The sequence below is a fragment of the Cryptomeria japonica genome, chromosome 7, assembly GCF_030272615.1.
Source record: "Cryptomeria japonica chromosome 7, Sugi_1.0, whole genome shotgun sequence".
NCBI lineage: Eukaryota > Viridiplantae > Streptophyta > Pinopsida > Cupressales > Cupressaceae > Cryptomeria > Cryptomeria japonica.
The window spans coordinates 736,559,548-736,571,703 of NC_081411.1; the positions used below are offsets into that span (position 1 = coordinate 736,559,548).

Here is a 12,156-nt window from a genome sequence, read left to right on the forward strand (position 1 = left end):
GGAGAAAGTTTCTAGTAATATTTATAATGTTAGATTCAATCTTACTTATCAAATTTTGATTGTCAATGACAATATATGTCAACTATTAACTATGCAAGAGAGACAAATAGAATTGAGCACGTTCTAATCTTCTTACATTTATTTGCACAACTCAATTTTTACATCAATTAAATTAGACCTAAATTAATGTCAATTATATTTATTTTCTTATAGATTTATTTTAATTGATTTTCACTCAAAATTATTGATATTAAAAGGATTCATATGAATTCTCTTTTCAAATTATTCAAACTTTTCCAAATTTTATAATATTATTTTACATTTTTACAATGTCTCAAAATAAATTAATAAAAGATGAAAGAAAATTAAAGTACAAATTAGTGAAGAGACTTTTAAATGCATGGATGTTGTTCAAGAGGGTAAGTTGGGCTTGTTAGAATTGGTAAATTTGATCTCTACCCCTAATTTTTATTTACCAATTTTTTCTAGCCCTTTGCATAGGAGAAAAAATATAATTTTTTTTTGTCAACATATACATTCAGTATTAACTGTAGTTTTAGTCTCTCTGTCAATTTGAGTACAACGTACACAAAAGCGTATTAATTTCTTGCTTTCTTCAAAATGCTCTTGGTCTTCGTCGTCCGACATTTTCTTCATCGACAGATTCTTACAGGGGGTCAATTTCTCACAGGGAACAAAGTCGACAACCCAAATCAATATACTGTCTAACAAATGGAAGAACTTTTCCCGCTGTTTCTTCAGAAGGAACAAAGGAGCTACTATTATACCCGAGCCCATTCCAAAGCTCATCCCCATCAACACGATGAAACTGTCAATTCCCTCTATTACCCTGCTTTTCTTCGCCCCTTCTTTTGTCTTCGACCTGATTTCATCCTTTGGCGAAGGCAAGAATGGCTCCTTCAGTTGGAGGCCGTATAGACCTGCATTATGTGAGAAGGATGAGGCTTCGAATGTTATGAACTGCCCGCCTAGCGGAATCTTTCCTGTAAGTTTATTGTATGACAGGTTCAAGTAACTTAGGAATGTGAGATTCACCAACTCTACAGGAATAATTCCAGACAGTTGGTTATGCGAGAGGTCAAGGGACTCTAGCTGTGCCATCTTTCCCAAGGACTTGGGTATACCACCATTAATATGGTTTCTTGAAATATTAAGAAAGATCAATCCAATGAGAGATCCAATACCTTCAGGGATATGACCAGATATTCTACTGCTTGATAGATCAAGACATTTGACTAAACTCAAAGCTCTAACAAACTCCAGCTCCAATCCTTTGCTTGTGATGATTATTTTCTCTACATATGTTGAGCCTTTTATCAATCCAAATTCAAAGACTCCTGTATTCATTGAGTCGTTTACCATGCCCTTCATCTCTGGAAGGCTGTTTGGAATTACTCCTGAAAAACTGTTCATTGAAAGGTCTAAGATTTGAAGAGACGATACTTTGCCTATATCAGCAGGCACACTTCCTTCAAATCTGTTTGATCTTAAAATTAAAATCTTAAGATTAGGAAGCTCTAGAATCCAATTTGAAGCAATCTTCCCTGTCAGACTGTTATCTCCCACATCTAATATCTGCAACTGCTTACAATTTGCAAGGGTTGGCAGAGTTCCATTTAGACGATTTCCCCTGATTTTCAATGTTTGAAGCGAAGTCATGTTTCCCAACTCCGCTGGCAACTCACCTTCTAAATAATTGTTCTCCAAATTCAACACCACAAGATAATTGCAGTCTACAAAACTTGGAGGAATCTCACTTGTAAGACTGTTACATGATAAATCCAGAATCTGCATAGACAACCCTTCACATATTGTAGATGGAATTCTACCACTGAGATTGTTGTGAGACAGAGACAGGTAATTAAAATGATATTCGCCTATTTCATCTGGAATGGATGCATAAAACTGATTTTCCGACAGATCAAAGACAACCACTGAAGGAGGAGGAAGCGGAAGCGGACAATGAAAGTTATTGTGATGCAAGTCCAGAATCTTCAATGTTTTGGGCCCCATTAGCTTAGAGGGTAAAGTACCTGCAAAACTGTTATAAGACAGGTTGAGCTGTTGAAGAGGAAGGGAATCCCATATCCACGCAGGAATATGACCGGATAAATTGTTATTGGATAAATCCAAATCGGCAATGGAAGTTTGAGTTATTAAGAAGGCCGGCAAATCACCCTGCATGTTACATGATCTTAATTTCAATGTTCTAAACGGGTTTTGGGAATCCAATTCGGACTGACTTTCACAGTTAGCGCATTGTTCGAAATGTCTAGATATACCAGACTGGAGAGATTATGAAGGTGGGTCTCTGAAAGGTTCCCGGTTATCCGATTGGAGGATAAGGAAAGAACCTTCAGTTGAGATAGATTTAAAATGTTGTGAGGAATGGCATGTGTTAACAAGTTGTTGCTTAGATCAAGCGTACTGAGGGAAAGGAGTTGACCAACAGAAGCCGGGATTTTGCCAGTCAAGAGGTTATTACTCAGATCAAGAAGAACAAGGGACTTTATGTTGGCCAAGGAAGGAATTGTTCCGTTCAATTTATTGTTGCTCAGGTCAAGGCTTTTGAGGGTGGCCATGTCAAGGGATGGAATGTCACCGGTCAATAGGTTTTGCCTCAAGTGAACATAGCGGAGCTCCCCAAATGCACCCAACAACATGGAGGGTATCCTGCCCTGCAATTTATTGTATGAAAGATCGATATAGGCTAAAGGAAATGTTCCTAATGGAGGCTTTGCCCCAAACGGCGGTATACTTCCATTTAACATGTTATTTGAGATATCCAACATTACAAGCCTTGTAAGATTTGCAATGGTGAGAGGAAGCATACCCTGGACAAAGCAGTTGGAGAGGTCCAAGCGAGTTAACGAGGAGATGTTCACAATTGCATCTGGAATAGCTCCTCCTACACTTGTTGTTGTAAGAACAAGGCTCTCAAGTGACGCAGAGTGTAGTGGCAGAATGCTTGAAAGCTTTCCTTCCAAGTCTAGATTGGCAGACAAGTCGACTTCTTGCAAGCTTGGAAGGCTCGATAGATCAGAAGGAATGGAACCCTTGAGCTCACAGTTGCTAAGCTTCAGAGAAACCAGTCTGGAAAGGTTCTGTAAGTGAGTGGGTATGGACGAGAAGAAAGAATTGCCATCAAGCTGGAGGTGGGTTAGACTGGTAAGATTTGCAAGGGAAGGGGGAATTGGGCCAGAGAGCATACAGTTGGACATTTGAAGACGCCTGAGGCTGTGCATTGTGGAGATAGCTTTGCCCCATTCATCGCTTGCCACTTTCGTCATATTCACCCCGTCCAGCAGAAGCTCCTCTAAATCTCTCATGTTTCCTATCCACATCTGCATGTCCTCAATTGCGATGGAGGAATAGGAAATATAGTAATCTGTTGAAAGATCCAACGAGCGCAACGTGGACATGTTCCCCAACTCCATGGGTATCTTTCCGGCAAATCCAGCATTTGACAAGTTCAAATAGCGCAAATATTTCAGCGTGTTGAGTTGCTGAGGGACAGCAACACCAATGAAGGCGTTGTAGCTGAGATCCAAGCGTTCTAACATTGTTAGATTAAACAATGGCGAAAGAACGTCACGTTTACCATTCAATGGGGAAAGAGCAGAACCGATTAAATTCTGCCGGGATCTTGTCATATTATTGCCTAGAGGACTCCGAAGATCCAACTGAATAACGTGCCCTGTTATATTGTGGCATTGGATTCCCTTCCACTCGCAGCAGTTAGTGGAAGCATTCCACGTTTTCAGTTGATCAGACGGGTCATGAAGACTTTTCTTAAACTGCAAGAGAGAAATTTTTTCCCCTTCTGGACAGCAAGATACCCAACAGATTGGCAGCAATAGCAGAGATCCCACCAAGGTCCACGACAATCTCTTCGACAGACATCCCCTACAAGAAACATCACGAGAGCTCATTTTGGGCAGACCAATATGAAGCAACGAACTACTACTCCACCTACATAGCCCGCACGAAGTCCCACGAAGCAATTGGGAGCACACAGATCCTATCGAAATATATAATCGTCCAAAAAGAGGATAATGCAAGGCTCACGAATTGTAGGGAACTTCGTAGCAGGTTAGCTACGCCCTAACGAAAACGACTTCTATTGACGAAAGAAAAAAACACGATTTGGTTGGCACGGCTATTAGGTAGTATGCTCACCTGAATTATTGAAACTTGAACAGTAAGAAGAATAGTCTAAGCGGGTCGTTTGAACGAAGTCGTAGAAAAAGCTTAGACTGGAAGGCCTATTGAAGTAGTCCACTAAACGCGTAGATTTGACGTGAAATCTTGATGGGATTCGCCGTATTCTAAGTCGACGAAGGGAATAAAAAAGCGACATATATTCCATTCTACGAGAAGAAAATGTAAGCTGTTAAACAAACGCTACGTAGTGGTAGAAGAGAATTATTCAAAATTGGTCCGGAAAGAATTTTCCTAGCCGTCGAAATTACGTCCCGAGCCGGTTCTTTTGGATCAAGGATTTCTTAGTACGTTTTGTTTGCATATGTGGAAGTCTGGATTGAGGGTTTAATCATTTACTTGAGATAGGACACAGCGGCGTTGTCGTGTTTTCCGGGTGCCGTATTATTACGGGATTTAACAGATTTAAAATATATAAGATTATATTAACAAGGGCCACGTAGTGAAGAGAACGTGTCTCTGAAGTATTGTAGTAATATTTTTATAAGTGTTGTAGTTGTTTGACAATTATATTTGATATTAATACAATTAACAATCACATCTTGGTGTGCAATGGGTATGCAAAGAGGTTTGGAAGGTCTATTAGGAAAAATAAACCTCTAAATCAAGAAGATAATTAAACTCCATTACTAACATACTCATGTTATGTTTGCAACGGGAAGAGAGGGAGAGGGAGAGATGGATAGAAAGAGGGAGAGATGGAGGGGAAAAAAGCGAGAGAGGGATAAGGAGATTGAGATAGAGATAGAGAGAGAGAGAGAGAGAGAGAGAGGTGGAAATATACGAAGGAAGAGATAGAGAGACACAAAGGAGAGAGAGAGAGAGAGAGAGAGAGAGAGAGAGAGAGAGAGAGAGAGAGAGAGAGAGAGAGATGTGTGGACCAATTTACAACTGACACATTAACAAAAATGTTGACACCTAGTATGGTAGCTATATCTTTGACAACTGACACATTAACAAAAATGTTGACACCTAGTATGGTAGCTATATCTTTGATAAATATTTGTAGTAATGGCAATAGTTTTAATTGAATATTAAATTATTTATAATCAATATGTATAATCTCATTTCATTTTTTTGTTGGGTTGACTTTGTTGAAATAAATCTATTGCATTTTCTTTCTCATTTATCTTGTTTGTACTTTTTCCTCACTTTGAGAGTCTTAAATTATATTATGCCATTATTTTCTTATAGCCATGCCTGCTTTGCCTTTATTTCACATACAACCTTATGAAAATGAAGATACTATTTTGATTGCATGTTTTTGAATATTGATGCATTATAAGATTAAGTCCACCTAAGATCCATACAACCACCATACCAAATTTAATTTGATCTAAATTATTTTATTATATCTCTACATTGTACAAATTTAATTATTAACTAAAATTAATATTTTTATAGATACAAAATAATATTAAATAGAAATTGATTAATAATTTAAATTATATAAAGAGGCTTATGTAATTCCAAACTTTGCACTAAAGAACATTCAGGTGGATTTCCTCATTAGTTAAAAAAGTCTCACCTCTATGATTCCTTTCTTTTAAGCGCTTCAACATCCAATTTACAAGTAACCCCAAAAAATTTTGCTTCAAATGTTTAAGGCATGCTGCTTTGCACAGTTATTGGAACAATTTATAGTAAAATCACTTAAAGATTTAAAAGTTGAAAGTAAAACTACCAAAATGTGTTAACCAAAGTTTAGAACGAATATAATTTCTATTATGAATAATGGGTCTATAATTAGATAATAGAATATAATTATGTTATGTTATAAAATAAACCTAGCAAAATACACTACCATTTTGACCTTATTCCTAATTTATTTTAATTGCATGATAGATCAAATTTTGAACTTTAATTCTATTTTAAAAAATTCAATAAAGCTAACAAGTTATTATTGCTTGGGTATGATTTTCAAGCATGTGAAGATTTGGTTCATACCTAACCATTCAAAAGCTCATCTGCCACGACTAAGTAAACAATAGACGACTTTTGTACCTTGCACATAATTTCTTCCTTGTTGCTACAAATTTTCAAATTCTTTTCCTTTTGACTTTGGTCCTGTTCTCCAATTTCTTATAGTGAATCATCTAATCCTTCTCAATTATCATATATATGGCTATATATTTGGTGGAATTTTGAATTGCTTGTAGCTCGGTCACAACTCTCCAAGACTCAACAAACAATTTACCCACCAAATCAAGACATTCAGAAATAGCCAACATAGTCATTAATAGGCCAATGGTCACTCCATAGAAAAGGATGTTTTCCCTCTAATCTAAAAACACCATGTCAAGGCTTTGAACACATTCATGTAGTTAAAAAAATCTTTAAGAGTAGTCCATTGCCGACCACTTCGCTTGTGCACAATGAAAGCCTCCCAAGGCTTCAAACCACTGGTTATTTTAACAAACCCGTGACAAAAACAAGCAAATGAAAGGGGTTCGAGCAAGTTCATGTCTTTGTAAAGAAAAGTTGCCTTGAGTTAGGAATAAGTAGAGTCCTGTTCAATTTCCTCATTGTGAGCACTACCTTAGCCAGGGTTATCTGATTATTAAGATCCCATATAATCTGCAACACCTACACAACTTTAGTGCCTTGAACACTTGTTGTGACCACCATTTGAAACAAACAAGATAGCACAAGAGTGACAGATATTTTGCAAAGGAACTCTGTAGAGTAGCATGTAGAATACAATAGGGAATTTGTAAACCTCAAAACTTATCTGGCATTATTTGAAGGAAAAAAGATTTAGAAAACAGAAAACTTGTCAATGAGAAACAACAAAATTCAATGGTCTAGATGGATTGCATCGTCTTGCATCCTCTCTCGAACATTTTTTGCCATCAATTGTTCAAGTTAGTCGATCAACTTCATATAGGGAATTCCTTCGGCATAAAAATAAATGTAGAAAACAAAAACCTGCCAATGAAAAAACAACAAAAATTCAATGGTCGAGATGGATTGCATTGTCTTGCATACTCTCTTGAACATTTTGTGCCATCGATCGTTCAAGTTAGTCAATCAAATTCATATAGGGAATGTCTTTGACGTAATTATAGTGGAAGGAATAGGTATAGGTCTTATTAGTTCCTGCTAGTAGTCAGAATACTAGTGCATTCACCATGTTTTATTAAATCTAGAAGCATTGGTCAATAGACATAAAAAATTAAAAATTGTTGACTTTTTTCCTAATGTTTTTATTCCCTTCTATTTATTTAAAATGTGCAAATTATTTTTATCTCTAATTCTATTAGACATTTGCAGTGTATAGTCATATTAGGATGATGTCATCTTTCAATTATTTTGGCAAATCTTTCAAGCATTTTTGTAATACATTTGAAATAATTTTAATGTTTTGACAATAAGACTACTATTTTGCAATAGCGCTACATAAATTGCAATTGTCATAGGTAGAGCCACTTATTTTTAAATGCTATTAATTTTAAAATGATGTATTCATAAATTTCTTATATAATATATTATATAATAATATTATTATTCCATCATACAATATCTTTTTTTTATCAATGATAAATATAAACTTTTTAAAATTTAATTTAATATTTTAGAATGAAAATTCTAAAATTATATTTGTTGTATTTTAATTTTCTTGTATACAGTGTTTTGTTATAAGCTTTGTATTAATAATAGTTAGTAACTAAAAAGATGCTCAACTATATTTCCCTATCTAATGGACGTTCACTCTACCGGAGCTCCCGCTGTGAAATGAGGAGGACCAAATATATATCTAGTTCGCTAGCTAGCAGAGAGTTCGAAAGCATATGCAGCTCTTGACCCCATGTCCTGTCCACTAGCTAGAAGAGATGGATGTTATACAACGGTATAACACCCATCTCTTCTAGCTAGCGAACTCAGTTCTTATAATAGTTCTATTTCTTAATTTTTTTTATAAATATTATATATTCATATATTAGTTTTTAAAAGTTAATTTTATATTTTACAATAAAAATATAAAATAATATTTAACTATATTTTCATTTTCTATCATATAGAGTGTTCTAAGCTTTATTATAAAAATTAATCACCAAGAAGCTATATTTTAATTTTGTTCTATAGATTCGAAAGTTTATTGTTAAAGTCCACAAAGAAATATTAATATTATTTCAAATCAATCAAACCATTTTGTTGTTTACGAGATGACAAGATGTGGAAAATCAAAATATTTTCTCATATTCTAAGCATTCAATGACATCTTATACCATGTATGGTTGAATTACATCCAGCGCAAAAATATGACACAATGACTTTATCTAGCAAATTATTAAAAGATTTCAAAATTTTCTACATATGGAAAAATGGTTTTATTTAGCAAGATCCCTCTAGAGTCTTTTGGTGTTGAAAACTTATATATGTTTTTGTCTATTTTTGCCTATTTTTGAAAAGAGTGTGATTTGGTTGTCCTTTTAAAACCCAAAACCTATTCAATCTTTTTTTTTTTCTTAATTTGAAGGACTCAATGTGTTTGTTCAATTATTTCAATCTATCCATGCAGCTATTTATATCTCTTTGGTGCATTATTGTGATAGAGCAAGATTATTTTGCCTGGGACATCTTTTATTATATAGAGCCGCATGAGTAGAAAAATCGAGCATTTTCTTCCCTTTGCAATAGGAAGGTACAAGTAGGAACAAACCCTACTTTGATTTTCTTTTATGTTCATGGCCTTCAAATTTATGTTCAGTTATATGGGGAAATGGATTTTTTTCTTTTATTTTTGTTGTTGTTGTTGTTGTTGTTGTTGTTGTTGTGTTTGGATGAGTTTCTTTGGGCAATAGTTTTTACATAATTTCTTGTATATTTGTAAATAAGAGTAAGTTAATTTATACAAAAATTGCAATGAATTTTAATATTTGTGAATTTTTACAAAAAAAATCTGCATAAATATGTATGATCCTCCTTATACCTTGCTTGTGGAAATGATCCATTTCTCCTCTACATCTTTAATCATTGGCATACCCAACCATACCAAAAAAATAATAATCAAGAAATCACTACCATCAACATCTAGATTATTGGCTACCATCATCTTTCTATGTGTCTCCTTCACTTTCTCGTTTTGTTAAGATAGAGCTATTTATGTCATAAGTTTTATTTATGCTATAGTAGAGATGCAAGTTTCAAGGAAGAAAGATAATTGAGTACAATGACATGATTTCTAAGTGGTAAAAGATTTTAAAGCTTCCAAAGTCTAGCTCCAGGTTCAAATATCTAAGAGATAGAATTAAATGTTAGAATTAGATAAAGTACCACATGAGTTGGCACAATGTGGGCACAAAAGAGGGAAAATCACATGTCCACAAAAGAATTACCCAAATCAATAAAAATTCGTCCACAAAATTTTCACCAATCACGCTTCAATCAAAGCTCAAGTTTACCAAACCAAACCAAACAAAATTCCTTTGAAGAAATTCTACAAATCCTACTTCAATCAAAATTCTTTTACAAAAATTTCACGAAATTTTTTCCATAAAAGATTAACAAACTTTTGTTTGATCTAAACTCACCCTCAACATTGTTAAAAATCTTATTCTAATCAAGATTTCTTTCACAAAACTTTGCCTAAATTATATTCATAATTTCTTCTTGAAAAAATAATTTGTACAAAATTATGAATAAAATACACTTACTGGATGATGAAAAAGAATCTTGTAGCCTTTTCATGCCACTATGAAGTTATCGTGGATGACATATGTTCTTCCCTGAGCTCTAGAAGCCTCTCCTTAACCTACAAAAATCTTCCATAAACTTCCTAAAACCTACCCCTGACCTTCTAGAAACTTCTGAGAACCTACCCCTGACCTTCTAGAAACTTTTGAAAGTCCTCTTTCGCCTTCCAACAACTTTTTGGACCCTCTTGAAATGTGTAAAAATTGTGCAAAATGAAAGAATCGATCGACTTAGTTCCTCGAGTGATCTAAGCTACAAATCACATGCCAACATAGTTTGTGTAGTACTTTGTTACTCTTTTGATTTTTATAGGAGTCCTTATTACCAGCTGCAAGGTCATCATTTTCCCCTCCTTACGCTCTCAGTACACATTACAACCACCATTAATATTAAGTAAAATGCAAACAAAGAACGAAAAATCAGCTTCACATCCTTCTTGAAGTTGAAATTGGTCCTAGTAAACTAGAAAAATATTGTTTTAGTAATATTGATATTTGTTGTGAAATTTGTGGTAGTAGGCCATGCTTCCTATGGATTCTGGACAACTCTTGAAACACCCCAAAAATTCATATTTAGACGAGTATATAAAAAAATAAAATAAAAATTACAACATACATAAGGCACGCAAACAAATTTGATGCCAAATTTAGAAGCATAGACAAGACATGTGGACTGTTTTTCGTGGATGCGGCTAATCTCCACACAAAATAACACTCCGTACTATTTCTCAAATCCGCAAGATAGAATTGATTTCCGCAAAATTTTTAGTAGCTAAATCTTCATGATTCACATCCCCATTGCTGTAAAACCACAAGAAATCAGGCAAAAAAACACCGGGATTTGCAGATTTGGGAGTTTTTTTATAATGCCATTTTGTGTGGAGATTAGGTGTTGGCGTTTTTTGCATGCCTCGCTAAGCATAATCAAAATAAATTAAAAAATAATTTCTTATCCATAATAGTGTCTAAAATATATTTGACATCAATAAACTTGAAATAATTTTCTCAAATTACCCAACTCCCAGATTTAGTTTTGAATCAAACAAATCTTCTCTTTACAATAATAGAGTAATTCTAACTAATCATTTGACATTATTTTAATAAAGAATTTTTTTAGCATATATTTACTTGTTTGTCTTTTTTGTAACTTTTTCGATATCATTATTATTATTTTATGATTTTTTGTTACTTTATGGTTAAACTGTTAATTTATCTTATAAAATATATTATAATTTAATCTTTTCATTAAATAATAATTATTTAATTACATGTTTAAATTATTAAATGATCTCATAATTAATAAAATCTATTTTATAATTATATTATGTGTTTCATTTTAAATATTTCTTATAAAATAAATATTATTTTAATTAATTTTATCAAATTTTTAATTTTATTATAATTATTACAAAGCTAAATATGATATAATTTAATATTTTTATTATATAATTATTCTTTAATTACATGTTTAAATTATTAAATGATCTAATAGGGTAAGTGCACCAAGATGGGGGGCCAAAACGTTGCCATTTTTTTTTTGGTGCAAATGAAGCGATTTGGCGCCAAATAGGGTGCTCACCATATTTGGCATGCACCAATCGGTTTGGCATCAAGCCCGATGTTTGGTCACACTAAACCTATTTGGCGTGCACCAAATAAGGCATGCACCAAATGGAAATGCATTGGATGGTGCCAGATTTGGCGCTAGCCAAATGTCTAGCATTGGCAAATTTGTCGCTCTTTCACTCTTTCTACCAACAGGAATATATACATGAAATATAAGATTTAAGTATAAGAAAGGAAAAAGACATATCGACGCTTTAAGTTATATTTCATGTATATATAGGTAGGATGTTTGAGAGTGGTTTCAGATCTTTAGGAGTTATAATGTAAATTCTTAGAGGTTTTAAATGATTATTTAAATTTTCATACTTAGTCAAATTTCAATATTCAACATGCTCCTATCAACATTTTCTCACTCTCTCTATGCCACTATCAATAGCTCCTCCAAACTTTAAACCTATAGATCTCTCTTTATCACTTTTCTTCTGTCCCATTTCTACCTCTCTCTATCTCACTCTCTCCTCTCAACGCCAAGATCCAACACTACCTCTTTACCTCTCTTTCCTACCCATCACTCTCTACTATATATTTGCTATTTTTCTTTGCACACCTTCCACACCTTCCCCTCACTACCTTTAATTCTCTAGGTCTCTCC

The 12,156-nt window shown here is 34.0% G+C and overlaps 1 protein-coding gene across 1 annotated transcript; it reads right to left on the reverse strand.

Moving 5' to 3' along the window:
- Nucleotides 1–525: 525 nt before the first annotated feature.
- On the reverse strand, nucleotides 526–4,390 carry LOC131044371 (receptor-like protein 33). Its single transcript, XM_059208948.1, has 3 exons — nucleotides 4,201–4,390; nucleotides 2,376–3,844; nucleotides 526–2,199 (listed from the first exon to the last, which is right to left on the reverse strand). Exons 1-3 carry the CDS (start codon nucleotides 4,388–4,390, stop codon nucleotides 526–528), a joined length of 3,333 nt encoding a protein of 1,110 aa, XP_059064931.1.
- Nucleotides 4,391–12,156: the final 7,766 nt, after the last annotated feature.